Here is a 22,861-nt window from a genome sequence, read left to right on the forward strand (position 1 = left end):
CTTTATTCTTTCAAATCCTGAAATTGCTTGGATAACACAGAGGGTTTATATATTATACACACAGACACACACACACAGGCGCGCGCGCGCACACACACACACATACACACACACTTCTAAGAGCAGCCTGAACTTTTAGGGGAAATTGAAGAGGCTTTGTGTCAAGTACAGCTAAATCCAGCCTTTCCATATCAAACCTCTGCTAGAAAATTACTGTGCAGGTGATAAGGCAGAAAGATATAATAAAAAGTGACTCTACTCAATTTACACTGCAATATTGGTATGACTGAATATTTCTCATTCAGGTGCCTGATAAAATCGCTAAACTGTATTGCAGATAAATAAAGGAGGCTTCTGTCAAGAATAAACACCATTAATCATGAAGTCTTACCCTCTGAGAGCCCGTGCTATGCATCTGCACAAATACAGCAACACAACCGGCATGTGACATCCCTTCCTCCTTTACGCTATTTCAGGCTCAAGTTGGCCTCCTTTTTCATTGTGTAGGATTTAGGCAGCAAGGGCGTTTGGAAAACGTTCTCTTTACATTTTAACTTTATAGTCTGCAACCAGGTCCTTTACTACAACATTTGGCAAAAATTGGCTGGGTTCTTGGAGGGGGAAAAAAAAAACCTTGACAATGAAATAAGTTTTTTGTTGATGGCATATCTACACACTCAATGTGTATGTGATTTAAGCAGTATTTCATCCAAGCTAGGATGCTACTGATCTAAAGGCCCATGTTATTTTAGGAACCACTAAGCTCTTCCTTATGACTTTCCATTGTTACTTTATAGTTATTAAAAGAGCTCTTTTGGGCATATTCAGACGTAGATTTTGTGATGTGTAAACTCTATGACTTGCACGAAAAGGAAAATCTAGGGCAAAGTAATTTTATTAAGAGATACCCGAAACTCCCTCACGATAGCCACCTCACCAACGATTGTAAGACACAATGGACTGTAAGGTGCATTCCAATTTCAGAGACGTTCAGAGGTGAAAAAAGGATGCACGACTCGGAATGGATGGCTTAAATATGATAATAGACACGTGCTAGGTAATTCTGCCACTTGTCAAATACCTACGACGTGTCGGAGGCTGTGCTCTGTGCTATCTATTTGCTCCTTCCTTGAATTCTTGACATTGCGTGGGACGGAATAATGAAACTGGGCTTGGACAGAGCAGGTAATCTGATTGTGAATACCTGAGCTGGATTCAAATCAAGTCTATGATTTGAAACACAAAGGAAAGCTACTCCAAGACAAATACGAATACGTGCACATATGCTTAAATACACTTATATTGTAACATTCTTGAGGCTTTTAATCAAACAGGACCATATGGTTGTCCAGTTACCTTTTCACTCCAAAGGAAACCGCTCTGAATGACAGTCACACGTCACAGGCGGTGCCCAGTGGCCCTGTGCGCTGTGGCCAAGGGGTGTGTAAGGTGGGAGGTACAACCAGAGTTTGGGCAAGACTCTCAGCAGATCCTCACATGAGGAAAGAGAGGGCAGGAGGAAAACCTGGCTCCTGGGCATGTATGGATTTGGGCCATGACATTTTCCTGGAGTCCTCTTCAAACTGTCCACACACAAGGGAAAAACCACTAACAAACCTAAACTTCCCACAACCCTGGGATGTTAAGGACGGATATGGAATATAATGTACTCCACCTGCTTTATTTCACAGGTGCAAACAAGGTGACTGAGAGAGGTCAGGGGGAGCATTGCAGGATCCAGCTGATTTGTGGCAGAGTCATGATGGAACTGAGTCCCACGTGTATTACGAAAACAGCTTCTAAACTGGCTTGAAGAAAAGGACTATTAGAAGCCATGTGCCCAGAGAATTATATCTGAATTTTCTGGAGTTGTACATTGAAAGCTGGGGGAAAAAATACTTTATATGGGCTCACGTAACCAGCATTCTGTTGGATGGAGAGGTGGGGGGGGGTGCTCAGGGGCGATGACTCAGCAAAGCTGTAGTCCAGACTATGTCACACAGGAAGTGTCAGGGCAGCTGTGTTCTGGCTCACTGCGGGCTGTGTTTTCAGAGCCCACTCCAAGCGGGGAGGGCCTCCTCTAGCCAAAAGAGTCTGACTCCAACTTACAGACGAACCCTCCCCACGTGAAGGAGAATGCGGTGCCGCCAAGTGGGTTCACTTACTGGCCGAAGAGAACACCGGCTGGAAGTGTGCCCCACTGTCCACTGCCATCCTAGGGCTCCCACAGACTGGACACCAAGAGCCCAGCTCAAACCAGGACCCATCAGAAGATAAAAGACCTCAAGAAACCCGCACCACGCCCTGCCCACACTGCTTAGGGTCTCCCCCAGGCCCCTAAGGAAGGGCTTCTGTGTATAAATGGGTATTTACACTGCATATAATTTCATCACAGATTGGGTGTTCGGTCATTTCTGAAAAATTCTTTGGTCTTCTTTTGGGAAGTTCCTGTTACACTGTCAGTAAATGCAGGCTCCCTGTTAGGTATAGCATACCCTACCTGCTTGTCAGAGTCAGTGATTCTTATGTTTAAAAAATTGTGTACAAACAGGTGAACAGATCCCCTATAGAATTTTGTTCTTGGGGGAGGGTATAGCTCAGTGGTAGAGCACATGCTTCGCATGCATGAGGTCCTGGGTTCAATCCCCAGTACCTCCATTCAATAAACAAATAAATCTAATTACCTTCCCCCAAAAAATAAATAAAAATTTTAAAACATTAAAAAATAAGTTTGAAAAAATAGAATTTTGCTCTTAAGACAGATGAATTCTGTCTAGTGGTATCACCATGTTTTTATAATACCTGGAATGTATGTATAATTCATTAAAGAATCAAATTTTTAATCTTTCTTAAAAAAATTTTTTTTTTACCTTTTTCAGTTTAATCTTTCTTAATAGAGGTTAAAAAACACTTAATTCTTAAGTTTGTTCATTGTCCATCTCGGTCTCGGTCACAAACCATGCTTTGGAAAACATATGCACAGGAAAATAGGACGGCTGTGATTAAGATAGCTGAATAACTTTCATTAGTGTTCATTATTTCTACACAGATGGAAATGCATTTTGTGCAATGACTATGCAGTTCCAAATGTAGATCTAACTTCCGTGGAGCTTGGGGGGTGCCCCTCCCACCTGGCCCACGACAATTTATGCTACTGAATTGGGCGTGAGTAGAATCACCTGCCTGCCTTCAAGAGCTTCATTCACACTGAAAAAAAACCCAGTGATTCGCAGCCTCCTTCAGTGATTTTCCAGCTAGTGATGATTCAACAGCAGCTCTGTTATTAAACTGGAACGAAGCACTACCCTCTCACTAATGAGGTTACAGAATGTCTTTAGGTCTCCATGTTAGGGGCGCTTACAAGCCCTCTGCTTGGCAGAGACCCATGGCAGTTCGAAGCTATGGACTAATCACACAGGCCGGAATCAAATGGGCTGGAAGAATTCAGAGACTTGGCTCCGAGGAATGTAATTCATGCAGAAAAGCGTTGTCAGAGCGAGGCCAGGGAACCTCGTGGGAAGAAAGCAAAATAAACAGTCCAACAAAGACAACAAAGAAGGGCCAATAGCCTTTTCTGAAGCTTGAGTACACTGAGACTCCAGCGGGGGCCCTGGACAAAGACCTCATCAAAGAACACCCTTGCCGAGCAAACAGACCCAGAAGGATGCTTCCCTGGTGCACTCGGCGGGAGGGGATCCGACTGGACTTTCCAGTCCTTCCAATTCAGCTTCCTCGTACCGCCCTCCTCGCAGCAAGCAGAGCAACAACAAACAACAGTAAGCCACGTAACTGAACAGCCCTAAGTCTGCCTGGGTCCAAAGATGGGGGGAGGCAGGGAAGTCCGCCCAAATTAAATATGGGGCGGTGTGTCTTCTGATTGCGCTTCAGGTCACAGGCAGGCCCTCGCCAGGTTGCGACCCGCCTAAGTCAGAGCCACAAGGTCTGCTCGCCACGCTCCAGAGATGAAGACAGACTCAGGGAGGGCTCAAGGACCTTCGCTTTGAAAAGTCTCCCAAACAGCACGTGACATTCACTGGCAACCCGCTGAGTGCTGGGCTTGGAAAGAATCCCTCCAGAGAGCTTCCGGGCGGCCTCGCGCCCAGGCGGGGCCTATGCTTTTGGCCCCCACCCACCACAATCCCCCGACGTCCGGCGAGCTCCGGAATCGGACTCTCCTCCCCTGAGTCCACTGACTCCTGAAACCCACAGTCTGAGTGACCAGATGTGGATCATTAAAACGTGATTAAAATATTTTAGGCTGAACTTCTTTCCTCTTGACGACTTCCATTAAGAAGAGGATCACACAGTCTTTTATCAGCTAAGCTCCAGTACAGGCTGAGAGGACCGCGGGGAAGATGGGCAGATGTGAGCACTGTGTGTGCGTGTGTGTTTATGTATGCGTGTGAGTGTGTAAATATACAGAGTGTGTGTATAGGTGTGTGAGTATATTTGTGTGTGTGCGCATAGTGAAGTAATATAGACAGTAACAGAAGATGCTTCCTTTCAATAAAGAAACCCAACATGTTAGGTAGTATGAAAATTAACACAATCTCATATAATCCTAACATTAATGCGTTTTATCTCAGGTAAATACGGTATTAAAACCTTTTAAAATCAGAGACCCCTTTAGACGTCTGACTGCCCTTGTTACTGATGTAACTTTTGCACTGATTTCTGAAAACTTTCATGGGTGTGCATAGTTGATGTTGAAAAATGAGATGCACTAGGAATATGGAGATTTTGTTCTCTGGGGGAGTCAGGGATCGCTGTGCATAGAGGCAAAAAACATTTCTCTAAGCTGGGGATGCTTTCTTTGGACCCTGTCTTAAAAATGTAAATCATATTCAAGCAACAGGGTTTGGTGATTTGTTTTGCAAATGAGGCAGATCATTTCACTGCCAGGGCCTCTCTTCTCCCCCCTCCACAGCCTCCCACATATAATAAAGATACTGTTCATTTCTGATGAACCTGGCAATATTTGAATACTATTTGAATGTATTTAGAAGAGTACTGATGGTTCTCTAAAGCCTAACTCATTCTAGGTAGTCGGAGGTACACATTGACCTTGTCAGGCCCTGGGGGTCACTTGATGCACAGAGCGAATACAACTTCTTCAGGCAGAGTTCTTACTACGTAGGGGTGACTACGGCCTGGGGGGCGATCAGCTCTTTAGGAATAATTCACAGGTACCCCCAGGTGAACCTGTAAAAAGTCTTCAACTGCCACTACCCACACCATTCATTTTGGAATTAGTTTAGATTTTCAGATGAAGGCTAAACTTCTCATTCCCTGTAACAGTCTTAATGGAGAACTTTTTAATGAAACTGTAATCTCTCTGTAGTTATATGAGAAAGTCTTAAATATCTATAACTTACCAGTATGTGGGATGTTTCATTACCCAGAAAATTAGTGGTTGGCTGTTAGAAAATCTATGGCTTTAGGTTACACAGACCCTTATTTTTTTCTTTCTTGGAAATGTAAAGCCGGCCCTCTATACCTGTGGTTTCACATCTGTGGGTTCAACCCACCATGGATCGAAAATATTTGGGGAAAAAAAATTTCCAAAAAGTTCCAAAAAGCAAAACTTGGAAGTTGCAGCCTGCTGGCAACTATTTACATAGTATTTACAACTATTCACATAGTATTTACATTGTATTTACAATGATTTACATAGCATTTACTTTGTATTAGGTATTGTAAGTAATCTGGAGATGATCTGAAGTATATGGGAGGAGGCGCATCCTTTTTATATAAGGGATTTGAGCATCCTCAGATTTTGGTATCCGTGGGGGTCCTGGAACCAGTTCCCCAGGGGTACCACGGGAAGCCTGTACTCTCATGCCCTAAGGCAGTTCCTGCCACTTTTTACCTTTCTCTCTGCATTCTTTTTCCCTGGGTGTGTGTGTGGAGAGAGAGAGACACGGTGGGAGAGGAGAGATGGAGGTATAGTGTATAGATCTCACGCTGATGTTTTTCAACACCAGAGTTATAAAAATTGATGCAGTGTCACCGATTCAGCTAGGTTAACGCAAGAAGTAAACATGGGACCAATAGCCATTTAACTGGTTAATTTTTACCCAACAGCAATGTAATGATGCCCATTACTGTTCTGATATGCCTTTACAAGGATCACATCAAAACTAAAAATAGTCCGTGTTTACTTTTCAAATTTCTTTTCAGTAGAGTTACCCAATGAATGTATTTGCAAAGACATCTCCACCCGCTGACTCAGAGGATGAGTTTGAAAACAGCCCTTCCTCTTGCTAGCTCCTTTTAGTATGTTTAGTTGCCTTGGATCACCAAAGCTGCAAAAATCTAGCTAATTTGTTCCTTAGGATTCAAAAAGTTAGCAAGCCAGCTCCTGGAAACAAATCTGCGAACACTGTATTTTCTGAAGTCAACAATAACAGAAAGAAATGAATGACAGGCGGCCCTGTGTCCCTGGCCTTTGTTCCCCAGGGGAAGGGGCTGAAATGAACTCAGCCTGCCGTGGGGCTATAGGAAATGGCATGTCTTTGTTTAGGTGGAAGAAGCGGGTTCTGTTACCTAAGTGAGGGAGAGAGGACCACGTAGGACAGGACGAGCCGCAGGCAGCTTGCGTTCAGGAGGTATTTATCACAGACAACTAACTGGAAAGTGTCTTCCCGTGGGGACAGATTTCTGTTCAGGTTCCATTTTCTCCAATGCATACTTTGAAAAATAAATACGACGGTGGCAGTAAATTTCTGTTTTCTTTGAAGCCAGGCTTAACATGAGTGGAAGCATTGTGCTCAGAGAAAAAAGTCTGTTACAGTCCAGTACCCCCCAGGCCCCCGCAACAGGCTGGACAGCAGGCTCTGTAGAGCCGGCCGCTTCCGGTTCAGTGCCCGTGAATACCTTCAGTCAATATCTGCTCCCGCCCCGACTGCTGAGCGCAGCACAAAGAACACAGGAATTTATCCAAGAAGCTGGCGCTCAGACTCTCTGAATGTGCACTATAATTAGGGCCTGCTTTCTCCGTAACCAATGACCGAATTCAATATTTCAGTCGTTGGAAATATTGCAAAACAGAAGTAAGTATTATGTCCTGGTAGCGTCAACTTGTTTGTTTCGTGTTCATTTCTTAATGCAAAGTGTCTGGGGGTTCATCTGGATTTACGTCGCCCGCTCATTAAAAATGTTCAAGTTGAGGAATTGAGACTCACCCGTATTTTCCAGCTGACACTGGGAACTGGGGTAGAGACCAGGAACTGTGGAGGTGAGGACTAGGAACCGAGGAGGTAGGGAGTTCTAGGGAGTTCTTGGAAAATCAGGCAGGCTTTACATTTTCTCAGGTAATCATGAGAAATAATAACCAAATAGTAAGACATTTTCTTTTTGGGACTCATGATACGCAACAACAAATGTTGGAAAAAGCAGAAGGAAAAGGCTGAGAGTAGAAAACACAGTGTATGGCATTGCTTATAAAAAAGAAAGAAAAATAAAGCAGAAAAGAGTGGAGAGAGAGGCTGGGAAGGAGGTGTTATATTTTAGATCAGGGGTGGGCAAACTTTGTATTTCAGGCCTTGCGGGCCACTGTCTCATCTACCCGGCTCTGCCCGATTGCTAAAGCTGCACAGACAACAGTAAACAAGCGGTAGTCACTGGATCCCAATAAAACTTTATTAACAAAAACAGGCCACAGTTGGATTTGGCTTGCAGGCCATGGTTTGCCAAGCCCTGTTTGTTACGTGGCACTTCACAGATGAGCTCTCTGATATGGAGACATCTGTGCAGGGAACCATCTCAAATAAGAGAGCAAGCCTTGGGGATCCATGGGGAAAAGGACCCATGCTGCGATCTCATCCCACGTGGCTTACATTTTATAGGGTTCACAGCTGTGATCACCGATCATTATTTAGCCATGTTTTTATAGGGTCTTCTCAAATGCTCTTGGTTAAGTATTTCTCAATATTCTACCAAGTGGATGAGTCACAATTTACCCAACACATCATGTAGCTGAACATATAAACGGTCCAGTTGTTGGGTGTCACAAGTTCTGCAGTAGCAAACTTTGATGTGTACCTTTTTTTTTTTTTCTTTTTTTGGTTACAGATCAGGCTTCTTCTGATCTTCTCCTCACTGCCATGTTCCTATCTTAGAATTCTGCAGAAGACGATGACAGCCAGTGACACTGAAAATTTCCTATCAGGTGCTGTGAGAATCAGGTGTGTTCATTCAGCAAGTACAAACGAGAGCACCCAAGTCCCCAGTGTTCATTTTCATGAGTGGAGGATGAAAGTCAAGTGCAAGGGGTGGTGTCTGGTGTCTAGGTTTCAAAATTGTGCCCACAGTAAGTACTCAAAAGTGTCATTTTACAACTAAGGCCATTATTAGATATTTTTCCATGTGAATCGTCCAATCATTTCCGTTTTTCCCCTTTTACTTGAAATTCTGGTACTCATCTTATATTTGCAATTAAAGATTGCTAGTCACATTAATTTTATTTCCATGTGAGGGGCCTGGAAGCAGCTACAGATGTACGTTAAATGGTACCCAGTCACATAAGGTGACCTCGGACCTTCACAACCAGCAACTGATTCAATATCAGTATCAGGGAATCCACTGGCAGTGCAGCGCATCCCAGGCTGCAGTAGGTACTTAAGTTAACATCATCTTTAGTAGTAATCCAGCTTTTGATTCTGCATCCTAAGTGTGCTACCTTTGCTGGCATGAGGCAACACGGTCTACCAAAGTCAATCAACAAAAATAAAAGAGGATGGCAGCCTCGTCCTGCGTTGGCCTAAAAAAATAACAGCTCATTATCATCCCTGAAAGCAGTATTTACCTAGAAGCCCCTCTGTGTAAGGCATGGACTCAGCCCAGCAAATGCAAAGACACACACAGATGGTCTTTGCCCTCAAGAGATGTGAATGATAACCCAGTTCATTTTCTTTTCTTTCTTCTTCTTCTTCTTTCTTTTTTTTTGGATTGTGGAATTGTGTGTTACAAAGTGTTAGCTATGGTATTTGACGTATAGTATTTGAGACAGACCTATGGGAGATTGCGAGTTCGGTTCTAGACCACCACAATAAAGCAGTTATCCCAGTAACGTGAGTCACACAACTTTTTGGTTTCCCAGTGCATGTAAAGTTATGTTTACAGTATACTGTAGTCTATTAAGTGTGCAATAGCATGATACTAAAAAAATGGGCATGCCTTAATTAAAAAATATTTTATTGCTCAAAAATGCTAACCATCAGTGAGCAAATGCTGTTGGAAAGATGTACCCATAGACTTGCTTGACACAAGGCTGCCGAAATCTTCAATTTGTAAAAAAGAAAATATCTGAGTGGGCTAAAGTGAAGGGCAGTAAAACAAGGTCTGCCTGAAATCTGTTATGTCATCACCCTTTATCCATCTTAATAACACGTATGGCAGCGCATAAACACTGAGGGAAAAAGAACCTGCTTTTGTTCATTTTAAATTGTATTATTAAAATATTCCAAACTAGTTCTGCCGCCAAATACAAGGTTTTGCTCAATCTCCACGTTTTACTGGAGTCTTTCCCTAAGAACGAAAAGAGTGAAATTACTATTGTATGTTCTGAGCCCATCATGGTTTTAAGGAGATGGCTAGATTGAAGGCTGCTTTTGAATAATCATTAGATGAGCTCCACTCAGCGGAGTACCTGGCTCACATAAGAGGCTGAATTCAGGGAGGGAGGGAAGAGAGAACGGAGGGAAACTGGGTAGTCGTTCCGTCCTCTACTTACTCTAAGCTTTTACCGTAATGATCTGTCTTTTCTTAGAGCTTTCTCTGTCTGCCAAGAAATGTATTTATTCATACTCTAAACTTGCTACTCACCTCTTCGCTCTCAACCCTAAAAGGCAGTCATAACCACGGGCACGAAGCCTGGCTGATTCCCAGCGCGCTCTCTTTCACAGCTAATGCTGATCATCTACCCTGTACTGCCCTCTCCCCGGGCGCCGGGAAGTGGACCACTTTCAGTGGGAGGAAGGGCCCTCCCTATTTAGGTGGAATAATTCCAGGCAGCCTTGGAAAGAGCCACGTTGACTCAGCTAAGAGGAAAAAGAGCTGCCGAGCAGAACAGAACATGAGTGCTCATTTACCCCCAGAGAGGAAAGATGAAGCTGGTTTTCTAAAATGAATTAGTAAAGTGGGTGGTGAAATGTGACAGCCTTTCGGAGTGGGACGCAGCTAGGAATGCAGTGCTGCTCGCATCCACAGCACGAGACTAGGGTAGCCCTCAGTTCAACTGGCAAGATCTGGGGGCTCGAATTATCGTAATGAATTAGTAACTGAGGGTGACCCTCCTCTGGAAAATGAATTGCAGATCGCAGCACGAAGCAAATGGACAGTCTGAAATTCAATTCATTTTGGTCTATAAATGAGAAAACTTCAGCTCAAAAAATCTGTAAAAGATAGTTTTTTTTTTTTCTTTTGGTCAAGTGAAACTCCAGAATGAATGTGGAATTTAAAACTTTATAATTTGGGTTTCTATGAATACACGATGTCTAGTTTTAAAAAGTGAGTATGCTTAAATGAGTTCTAACATTCAGTCGAAGGGGAAAAAAAGCACACATTCAAAATGTCAGAGAAAGAGCACTTTGTACATCACTGTGAAAGTCGTCACTTGAAAATACAATTGTTTTGCGTGGAAGGGAGGTAATATTCCAATTGTCTCCATTTCCAAGTGGAATTTTCAAACAAGCAGTAGTTGTTAGCCTATCATCCACTCCCATGGGTTACAACAGCGCCCCCCAGAGTCCCGCAACCTCACAGACCCGATGTCAACGACGCAGAGCATGAAACAGAGAGGGGACCAAGAAGGAGACAGACCCACATGAGATCACTGCCCCCGTTATGCGGCTGTAGATTCAGGTGCTGTCGTTAAGGCTCCAATCTCAGCAATGGGATACAATGTACTCACTGATCTTTTTTCTAAAACATCGTACTTTTTTGCTAACACAACACTGTAAATCAACCATACTTCAATAAATTTTTTTTTAAAAAACAGTGTACTTTTTTCTGCATGGCTTAATAAAACATGGACTCTGTGGTCAAAGCAAATGATTTGGGAGCGCGTGCGCGCAAGAGAGAGCAATTATCTGGGAGCATAAGTCCTGGTGGATTCAGTAGAGAATAAGTTTCAGAAGAAAAGGGAAAAGTCTCCATATCCAGTGTTTCCAAATTTTCAGACTACTTGAATTAAATACATGTAAGACAGGAATCACACATTCTCTGTGACCTTTATGTGACACCTCAGGGGAAGATGACACCTACATTCTGCATCTCACTAAAAAGTCCTGAATCTACAGTCATGATTTTGAGTTAAGAAAGGAAATATTAATAAATGCTAATATTATTTCTAGCACTGTATGTGGAACAACTTAAATTTCTATAATCTGTCCATACTACCTAACCATAAGCTGTGGCTAACACCGTGAGAGTCAATGGGACAAGCTAATGGTATTTCATTGAACAAACTGAGTTCTTTAACACAAACTGACGTCTTTCCGTACATATTTATAAGGCTTGGTGGTTATTATTAGGCCATAATTGCAGTTGTTCTAACACCTAATAAGCCATGGTTGGAAAAACAAAGGCAGGTTAATTTGTGATTTCCTCTACTCATTCAGAGGCAAATTAAGTGTCAAACAGCTAATACAGAACATATTTCATTTTATGAGATTTTAATTTAATTCTGCACCGTATCGTGGATGCCTTAATATAGGGTGGTTTATCTAAAAAGAGGAGCAATTTATAAACCTCTTTCAATAGAATCATTAACGATGGGATACGACAGCATAATTATCGCAGCGCCAGCCATCCTTCTAAACAGAGATCTGCTGGCATTTCCATCATCCGCACAAACCCTGTTTCAAGAGACTTATAATTTAATGTTTAAAGTTGGCACCAGACGAACAATTATGTGTACAAAACAATGAGACTATCCCCAGATTTTGTCTTCTTATAATTAAAAATATTTATTCAATACGCTTAGTAAGCTCACTTGATCTTATTTTCTAGAAGATAATTATAAAGCAAGCATTTTGGAATTCAACTTCTAGATAAACTCATTTCACTTTGCCAGGTTCCTGCTTTACCTCCTTGGCAAAGATGCGCTTTTAGGATTGCAAGAACCAAACCATATTCACCTAGATTACCCTCCACTCCCAAAGCGATCTGATCACAGGCATCTACGTTTGCACCACAGACGTACCAAAGCCACCCAGGGACTCATGACCGAGTGGGGCCAGAACAGAATCTCTCAGCGTCTTTCATACCCCCAATTGTCTCAAAGGCTGCCTCTCCGGGTTTGCTTAGAGTTCGGCACTTGTAAGCAGGGGCTCACGTGAACGTGATTTCACTGAACTCTGCCTGCAATTGGGAAAGTCCAGTAAGGCGGGTAACTTCATTTCCATGGAATGAAACCAGCATATGCAAGTTGTAAGTTACCAGTTCCCAGCACAGGCCATTCACTGCAATAAAGGAGCCCAAGAGGTGCACCGAAGCAGCCTCTGGGACAGCAGGCAAAGGTGCGGTCTGAATGAGGCCTTGAGGATGGGGTGTTTCCGCAGGAGCTTGCCCGGCAGGGAGGGAAGACCACCGAGGGCAACACAGAGAGAGCGTCACATCATAAAGGCACAGAGGTGAGGCTGACCCCAGCTTCCCAGAGCCCACTTTGTAAGCTCACTGTCTCCACCCAGGACCCTGCTATGCCGAGCAGTCCCAGGAGACCACAGATCATGCACGTGCTCACCACACTGTGCCTGGCAATGACGTTCACTGGGCATTTCAGAACTTCTCTTTTGAGGCACAAAGCCTTCCATCATGAATCTTTGGTAACTATACATTTAGGCAGCTAGGGAACAACACAGTTAATTGCTGCTAAATTATCCTAAAGCTTGGTTGAAAAAGTAGGTAGTCCAATCACCCCTCAGTATGCGAAGGGCACTGGTTCCAAGACCCCCATGGATACCAAAATCCATGGACCCTCAAGTCCCTTACATAAAATGGCTTAGTATTTGCATATAAACTATGTGCACCCTCCTGGATACTTTAAATCACCTCTAGATTACTTATAATACTTAATACAATGAAAATGCTATGCAAATAGTTGCCAGTGTGCTGCAAATTTGAGAACTTTCTGGAATTTTCTTCTCTAATACGTTCAATCCGCATTTGGTTGAATTCTCAGATGCAGAACCCGAAGATACAAAGAGTTGACTGTACGAAAGTCTGTAAAACCCCCAGCTCAGCAGTCACATCTGAAATATCACCCCCTTCCCTAGGATTCTCCGAACTTGACCTGCCTTGTCTTGTGGTGTTTTTATCACCAGCGAGCTAATACTTCAGATGTAACAACCTGGCCCTGGAACACACAGCGTGAGCTGCACGAGGGCCTGCTGTTGTCTCATTCTGCCAAAGAACCAAGACTTGGGGGTTTTATGGATAAATTCATATTTATATTTAATTAGAAGGCAAACTATAATGAACCCAGAGGAATTAGTTCATTCCATCATAGAAACTCAAATTTTAAAATTTCTCTATAAGGTGATTTTTGAAGGAGTGACACACTCTGAAATCCCATAGAAAATCTGATTTAAATTACTTCATCACTGCCGAGACTGGGAGTCTGGGAGAAATCAGTCGTCTGTGTCTCCCAGGCCCGGTGAGCCCTTGCTGGCCCTGTTCTGTGGTCAGATCTTCATCTGACATCCTCGTGGTCCCATCTGCATCACAAAACCCCAGTAGAACGGGAATGAATTCCATAGCAGGTTTCAACCTCTGCATAGGGGCCTTCAATTGGCCTCTTGGTTTTATTTGGAGCGTATTTTTAGCAGGTCTTAGAACCCTGTAAATACTTACTTGAGTTCCAGTGAAAAGCCGAAGAATAAGTCACATGTTTCTGCATTCTCTCTCTATAAACACCCACTTCTCCTTTAACGCGTATGGAAGTCTGAACACAGATTTATTACTTACCTCCAGGCAAATCTGCTCTGAAATTACAATTCAGTAATGGGCGATGGATCCAAAAAACTGTTGGTAAAATATGATATGTGTACTTGGGCATATAGTTAGGGTTGTTAATATCAATTAATTCTGCTCACAGAGGAGGACTTGTTTTAAAACAACTTCATTTTTCTTTGGCATATATGTAATTACACGGCTGTAACTAATAGCCATGGAGATGCAATCCACCATCCGAATAACCAGCATTATTCTTCAAAGTATTATTTGCGCTTTTCTAACTTTACTGTCTCAGAAGGAAGGGCAATTAACAGATAGGACGAAATGTAAAATCAAGGCCATTCGTAAGGGACAACCCCTCCCAGAGAGAGGTTCCAATTAATCCAGTATATATCCGCTTGCTGGACGGTGCTACAAAAGAATACCATTTCAGTTAGCAAGCCTACAATTCTTCTTTCTCCCCAAACGGAGTAAGATAACATTTATTTCCAGGAGATTTTCATCCTCCTTTTCTAACGTACGTTATCACCCCCCATCCTTTCCTTTTCTCTTGGTGTAAGCCATGTGCTCAATCGCTTTTGCCATTTTGTTTGGGTGACGTGCCCATCAATCAAGTCACTGTTGGTGTACACACCACGGGGGCTACGAAATCCACCATGAAAATTTCATTAAGATTCACTGTGATCCCTGGAACAGGGCCTTCCAGTAACAGAAATGTGAGCCTGAAAAACTTCAAACCCACTCTCGACCAAATACGTATTCTGAGTGGTAACCTTCCATTAAGCCTCTCCTGTTTAATTTAGTATTTACAGCCCACAGAGCACGCGTCAGCAAAACTGTGTAGAAAATACTTCCCAGTGTGACAGGGATTCTCCAGGAAGCAGCGGGGATCTGCTTCACTGAGTCCAGGAACAGAGAGACTTGCTGTATTTCAAAAGTAAATCTTCGCCTTCTAACCCATCTTCAAAGCCCTGCAGTTGTGCCAGTAACAAAAATCTCGAGATGGTAAAAGCTAGTATTTTGTTCTGTTTCATTAACGGGTAAAGTGGTAATACTCACACATGCAACGGAGGAATCGGAGACGGATCGTAATGATATCGCCCCTCGTGGTGTCTTGCATCGATGGGGACGGGAGGATGGAATGCCGGAAAGAGATGAGGAGGGTCTGAAAAAAAAAGAGAGCCCAACCTGTATAAAACGGAACACTTTGAAACAGAATCCCAATCCACGAAGCCACACTGCCAGACGGTCTTCACAGCTGACGCTGAATCTACCTGATGAACTGGGGAACCCTTCAAAGTTCAGGACCAAGTGAATAATAATACCAGCACCTGAGGAAGCAGAGCCTCTGAAGGCAACTCAAAGCCAGGCAGGAGAGCAGGAAAGGGGACCAACACGTGCTCCCACCCTGCGGGGAAGGCCAGCCAGGGTGCAGGGCTGAACAGAGCCACCACGCCCGGGAACAGATCCCGGGACACTTTTTATTGTTTAAATTATCCTGTCAAGTGAATTTGAGACAAAGACATAATATCATGACTAGTTTCCATTTCTCCCAAACCTGTGATGCTTTTCAAGGAACGCTTTCAAAAGTCCCAGCTAGCACACACACACGGACACGCATGCACACACACACATATATATGCTTGTTAAAAATTTAAATGCAAGCTCCCTTCCTCCTTGTCCTAGGTCAGGCCTCCAGAGTCCCCACACAAGGGCAGCATATCTATAGGTCAGACAGAGAAATGCTACCTGGCCTGACAGAGGGAGGTTTGGAGCAAACTGGGGGGTCCTGCTCTGCAGTCCCCAACGTTCACTTTGGACCCACACCAGCCTCCCCTCCTGTTCTGGATCAAGCCGGTGATCAGTGTTTGGGGGTTCCTGTGTGTGCTTGCTTAAAATAGCTCTTCTCCCCACCCCCATTTACTTGTAGTAAATTGCCCTGATTATCTCTGACAAATTGGAAAATAAACTTCTGTTTCCTAAATAGTGATGCAAGAGCGGAAGACAGTTTTACCAGATTTTATCCTTAGGAGCATCACTGGTACTGAAGTTTCTCCCACTTCAAGAAGCAAAGTAGAGAATTCCAACACCAGGAGGTGAGCCTGCACGGCTCTGAGCCTGGGAGGACGGCAAATACAGCGGAACCGGGGCTGCAAATGCAACCTTCCACACGTCGCCCTCATAGCCTGCAAGGAGCTATCCCGCTGCTACTGCCCCAAACACTGCCAGGATCTGATGTACACACCAAACATGCCTCTTTCAAAAAGTCTGGAGATGTTGCCCGGGATAGCATGCAGCTCAGGTAATTCCCAACGAGGCTTTACAAATAGGCTCCAAGCAACAGCCGGAAGCAGTGACACAGAACCTCCACGGTGGGTGGCAGAGGGGGCTGGATCACACGCAGACTAGGAGTGACCACACCCTCTACCCCACCCCTGCTGAGACCTTCCTTAAGTATGGGAAGAGTGACTATTACACGTGTGTTTGCTGAATGCAGGTGATTTACATTTTCCTCCCTATACATTTCTTTTTTTCCCAAATTTTCTTCAACAAGCACCTTTTAGAATGTAAACATAACCTTTCAAAAATATTTATGATACCTTACTTCCCTCTTTTTAAAAAAAAATTGCCCCTACTGCCTTCCTTTGAGAATCTAAGAATATGGTTAGGAGGAAAAAGATAACAGAGAAAGCCATTGACACAGAGCATTACAGCTTTGACAGACCTACGGAGCTGAATCCCACCAGATTTAGAACCTGGGAGAAGAGGTTCCACAGTACTGCAACTGTCAACTGTAGTTTGTGCTCAGTTGGGGATAAGCGGGGGAGGGAGAGGGACCGAGGGAGAAAGGCATCACCTTGCTATCCTCTCATCATTGTCACTGTGATATCGTGACGCACAGCAATGTTACGAGTTCAACAGGTGAGGGATATTGACTATCTGATCAGTTATCACACTATCCTTTTTATTAACTTCATATGAAAAAATCAATTATAATCTAAATGCATCACTTAGGACTTAGTATAAAAGGATGTTGTATTTTTTTTTTTTGGTAATACAAATCTTAATAGTTGGTGTACTCGGTGTGAATATTTATGTAGCAACGTCCCACATAACCCAGTAATCCTGCAGAGCCAAGATGTCCTCTGATAACTAACCATTTTCAAAGAAAATGAGGCATCTTTCTTTTTTGTATTTATTTAGACTTTTTTCTGTTTTTTTAAATTGAAGTATATATTCAGTTTACAATGTTGTGTCAATTTCTAAAAAAATACATAAATGAACTTACTTACAAAACAGAAACAGACTCACAGACATAGAGAACAAACTTATGGTTACCAGGGGGAAAGGGGGTGGGAAGGGATAAATTGAAAGTTCAAGATGTGCAGATACGAATACTATATATAAAATAGATACACAAGTTTCTACTGTATAGAACAGGGAACTATATTCAATATCCTGTAGTAACCTATAATGGAAAAGAATATGAAAAGGAATTTCTGTATGTCTATGTATGACTGAAACATGATGCTGTACCCCAGAAACTGATGCATACGTCTTAAAACAACATAAAATTGAGGGGAGTAATCTTTTTCATGAGTTTGAAAGTCTGACACCTACTCAATGAATGTTTCCTGATTTTAAATTTTGACCAGGTCCAAATGAATCACGGCATTTCGGAGTCCGGGGGGTGAATGGCTAGAAGCCTCGGGCGTGGAGTGTCTTGTCCTCTACTTCGAGCCATCACCACGTATGCGGACAAGCTCGCCTCCCGCAGACTTCAAACTTAACACCCGTCATCGGCTCTTGGAAACTGGAGAAATAAACCTACCAGAACTGGGTATAAATCATGCATGCATACAGTCTGACCCACCTCCTAAGCTTTCTCCCACGCATCATTTTATATAGCACTTTGAGGGACGTTGTGATAACTATGTCAGACTTGGGGAGAAATTATCACTTACTTACTTCTTGGCTCTTGGCTCTTGTTCTGTGTGATTAAATTTCTCTCCAGCAGATAAGTGGGTGTTAACTGTATCTGCTTTTCTCTCTGGGTACAGCTATGAATTAGACAGAAGCAAAAATGCATCTTTCTTCATACACTCAGGGCTCAAAATGTGTGTTTATTCCACATTTACTCTATGCCTCATAAAGCCAGGAAGTAACAGTCATTATCTTTTATTCGAGTATTTATACTAAACTTGCAGTGATTGTGTGCACAGGGGGTGAAGACCAGGCATGTAATTCTATAAAATCAAAAGCATGGACCCAAGCAAGTATTAATCTTCTCCCCAAGGAATACTACAAGACTATCATGGAGATTTAAAAGGCGTTGCCCACTTTTTATTTTTAAGAAGTTATTCTATCAGGATTTTAAACCCCGCCCCATTTTCTCTCCTTTCCAACCATTGCAAACATATTTAAGAGGAAAATATAAAACACAATTACTGAGGCATTTAGCAGGCATTTTCACCACTGAACGTGTTTTGTGAGTTTCAAAGTTAATTCTGACAAAAAAAATATGATGCATCTTGAAGCACTATTTGCTCCAAGTGTTTATTTATGTCCCAAGGAAATCTACAAATTCTGCATTCTGGAATTTGGTTACATAAAAAACTGAAAAATATGGATATGATCTGATTTGACCCAAGGCATCCGATTTCCGTTTAAACATTTTCCTATTTCTATTTGCTTCCTTCTTGATTCAGTTTAAACTAACTTCTCCTGCGCTGATGAAGTCTGTGCAAACAATTATCCCTTGTGTCTCTTATCAGTGGAAATCACACCTCTTAAGCCGCTTTCTGGGAAAACGCAGTGGAACAGCCCTCTTCCAATTCAAGACACGCTTGACCACAGCTTAACGGTAGGAACGAAGGAGAAAAAGCAGTACCAGCGTGTCCTTTAACATATGTGGCATCACATGACATTAATCCTAACACGTATCTCAACAACAACAAAAAAAAAGCTCCGGAATCGTCAAACGTTGAGTGCTCCCCTTGCATCTCGGATGGACTGTCGTTTCTCTGCAGAAGACCAGCAGTCTATTCCATCACAAGCCCGAGAAGCTGTCCAGGAAAAGCCACACGACGAGAGCAGGTCCGCGTCGCCAGCCACCACCACGATGATCCACCTCCTGGTTTATTATTTACACATGAACAGCACAGCTGTGCAGCATCATAACTCAAGAGGATGTGTAATAAGTTACTGCGCCGCCGCCATCCCCTGCTCTGGCCCTTGACAAAACACCACATGATGACTTTTCCAAAGTCAGGCGAAAACTGCTGAAGCAGAAGGAAGTGCCACTAAGCCCGGCTACCTCCTATTTATCATGCAATTTCCTGACTGATGGGTCCACAAACCAGCTGCTAAGTGCTGTGTACTCTACTGTCAGCAAACTAACGGGCTAGATGGAAGACAGGGAGAATAATGTGCAGAACTGGTGGAATCAATTCTACCAAAGGAATTAAAATTCTACCCGGTGGGGGTGAGTCTGCGGAGCAGCGGTAAGCAGTCAACTGTACCTGCTTATGGTTGCAAAGATGATTTATTACAGACTTGCAAGAGGTTTGACTATTGGACTGAATTCCTCTTAGACGAACTGGAGATATCAAGAGTGCGTATTATCCGAGGCTGGAGTGGAATAGTCTTTAAGCCCCATAAATATGTAATTGGCTTGACACGTGTTTAGACTGAAGTGCATAGTAACAATATTTGTTGCTGGGCATAGTTGTCAGTCTTCGATTTCATGCTGGCTGTCATCAGGCTGGGCGTTAAGGGTCTCATTAGGAATGAGAGGCATTGATTTTTCGGTCTCTTCACAACAGCCTGGGTGGATCATAAAACCTGTAGCCGGAGAAAGACACTTGGAGGTTTATCTTCAGTTCTTGCATCCTTCTCCCAAGAAATAGTTTTACTATCCTCAGGCTATGAGATCTCTCAGATGCCACTCTGAGAAACTGTCTTTCCAGGTTTGAAATTTACATACAAAACTTGTAGATTAAAAAAGAGAGATCAAAGGCAGTTCAGTGAGTGCCCTGAAGGAGTAATTCACCAAGTGATACTAGAATGGCCTGAAAGTGCCCAAGGGAACAGTGCAGGAGGACCCACAAGAGTAAACTGCCCAGGGCATAAATCCTCCTGGCTTATTTAAATCCTGAAGTTGTCTGTACCCTGACTTCGGCATTTATTCTAGGCCAGAACTAGAGATGACTTTTCCTGTCACTAGGGTCAGCCCTGCCTGTCCCTGCCTGTAGGAACTCCAGTCCCCTCAAATTCACTCAATCGCCCTCATCAGGAGAAACAGTAAAACCCAACGTGGGCAACACCTGCTATGCCAAAGCCAAAGTAATCATCCAGTGTCCATCAAGTGAGAGGTCTCAAAAGGGGGAGAGAAAGAGACCCTCATCACTCCACCGAGATGGTGGATAAGTGCCCAGGCCTCATCTCTGCCCCTTCCCACCTTGGGCGTCTCCAGTCCTCACCACGGCACCTGCAAGACCTTTCCCAAGGCTCAGTGGCCTAAGGGAGACATCACCATGTGGACTGACTCCAACACCCACACTGACTCCCCATTCAGACAGCCTGGTATTCCTGCCTGTGGACAGAATTATACCACGGCCAGGAGTATGCTAATAGACAACATGGCACCAGAAAGGGACAGCCCCGGGATGGCTGACCAGGAGTTCGAGAGCAACAGGGTGGTCTGTGGCCCGCGGAATCTAAGGAGTGAAACTCCAAAGGGACCAGCTGCAGACGTGCCGCGATTCGGGTGGAACCATCCCCATGGGCCGCTTCATGGGGCATTAGGAATCTTCCTTCCAGTCTTACACGCATGTTGTGTGAACCTGGAAATATCTCCAGAGTCAATAGCGTGGATCGTCTTGTCTGTAGGATCCCCCTGTAATGTGGTACGAGTTTTAAGACACTGCAGTGCTAGTTCACTCTACACAACCGATAGATGCCTTGCATAAACAAAGAAAAGATCTATTATTTTGCTGCTTTATACCATGGCAGGAACCCTAACTCGTAGTCTTTGTTCTGGGAGGCATGCTACTTAGGTGGGCAGTTTTTGTAAATAAAGTTTTATTGGAACACAGGTGCCGTTTCGTTCGCATACTGCCGATGGCCGCCTGCACCACCCGACAGTGACAGGGCTGGCTGGCTGCCACAGAGAAGGCATGGCCCACAAAACCTGACATATTTCCCACCTGGCCGTTACAGAAGACAGTTTGACAAACCCGGCCCTAGCATACCGCAAGAAAGTAATTCTCAGAAATGTTTACAATTCAGAAAAACACACACACCATTTTTTCTTTAGGGACAGGGAGTTTTTGAGTGATAACACCAACTGGGTAAAATATTTATACACCAATTTGTGTGACTTAGAAGTATCTGTAGCGTAGCAGTGTCCACACAGTTAATTATTCAGAAAATACACACTGATCCTGCGATGTTAGCAAAACTGATCATCGATAAATTTGAAGATAAAAATGATAATGGATGAAATTGACTATAAACCTAACAAATAATGGCAATAATCAGTTAACATTTGCAAATTTAAGTTTCCTTGTCAGTTAAGTAAAACATACACAAAGTTACATAGGACGCTGATTAACAAACCTATGCTATTTGGAAAACTGAAGCAATTTTTACTTCTGGCAAGGGCCTGAACATTCCCAACTTTTGTAGAACTATCCATAGCATTCTGCCTACTCAGAGAGCAATCTTTCTATCATCTCTTCTGTGTCAGCATGCAGGTATACTGAGTTAATCTAATATTTTAAATAGACCTAAATGCTCCCCAGCACTGCACTCTGGTCATACCCCAATCCATCCACGCCATGGTCCGGAACAAACATAATTGTGGGTTTCTACAAGAAGATAACAAACAGCCCTCTGTAAGTAAACTAGCAGAAATCCCTGCCTTTATCACCTCAAAAATGTGTCCTGGGAAGTGAACAAACGATTGATGTCTCCCCTTTCCGATCTCTTTTAACTTCTTTATCAGCAAGTCTTTGCAAGTTTCTCAACTAAAAATCACATCACATCCTTGGATTCCCAATGGCAGAAATAGACCGCAGCCGCCTACTGGCCGCCAGTGACATCCTTCCACCCAGAGTTTCTGGACTGTGCCTTGCCTGTGATCCTACATACATGCATCCATCACATTTTTGTTGTTTCTAGCTTTCCTGCCAGAATAAGAGGAAAAAGTAAATAGAGGAAGAGGCAGCAAAGAGAAATGAGAAGGCTTACAGCCATTACATCTAAACTGCAGAACTCTCCGAGGGAAATGGGATGAAAACATAGGAGGAATCACTCCATTTAAAAATGACCCACTTAAAAAAAAACAAAAAAAAAATGACAAATCCATCTACTTTGAAGTCTGCTAATGGTGTATTTTCAGTGACAATAAGAAAGCACAGAAATGAAAAGATGGAAACTGGTTACTAGTTACAGATTATTCTATCACTGACTTTTTTTTTTTTTGGTACAGCACAATTTAAAAGCCAAACTCACAGTTCCAAGAACATACATGGGATGCTTAACATTGATGAAATGAAAGCAGAGGATGAAATGAAGGCAGAGGAAAGCATTTGGTATCTCAGAACTAACTACAGAAGCCTTGGAGACACACTGCATTCAGAGGTTGCCTGGTTTAGTTAGTAAACCAACAAACGATCAGCAAAGATGAGGTCTAAAAGTTGCATCCAACCCTGAAAAAATCAACTCCAAAAAGAGTTTCCAAATATTTTTTCCAATGTTGCCAGATTAGCAGAGGCAGGTGGCAAAAGGTGACAGCAAAGGACTATGATGCTTTATACTTCGTAAAAGTCACATCCATTTCTTCATGGGATCCTCTTGACAGCCCTAATATCATCATTTCCAAAGCTTGATTATTATTCCC

The 22,861-nt window shown here is 43.2% G+C and overlaps 1 protein-coding gene and 1 non-coding gene across 3 annotated transcripts in view; one reads left to right on the forward strand and one right to left on the reverse strand.

Moving 5' to 3' along the window:
• Nucleotides 1–22,861, reverse strand: part of GLI3 (GLI family zinc finger 3) — a 267,554-nt gene that overhangs the window by 94,634 nt on the left and 150,059 nt on the right. For both annotated transcript variants that reach the window (XM_064487723.1, XM_064487724.1), the window contains one exon: nucleotides 15,016–15,121. In XM_064487723.1, coding sequence (XP_064343793.1) covers nucleotides 15,016–15,121 — 106 coding nt within the window. The remainder of the gene's footprint in view (nucleotides 1–15,015; nucleotides 15,122–22,861) is intronic.
• On the forward strand, nucleotides 2,586–2,658 carry TRNAA-CGC (transfer RNA alanine (anticodon CGC)). Its single transcript has one exon. It is a non-coding gene; the product is annotated as a tRNA-Ala (tRNA).

Source organism: Camelus dromedarius, chromosome 7, assembly GCF_036321535.1.
Source record: "Camelus dromedarius isolate mCamDro1 chromosome 7, mCamDro1.pat, whole genome shotgun sequence".
NCBI lineage: Eukaryota > Metazoa > Chordata > Mammalia > Artiodactyla > Camelidae > Camelus > Camelus dromedarius.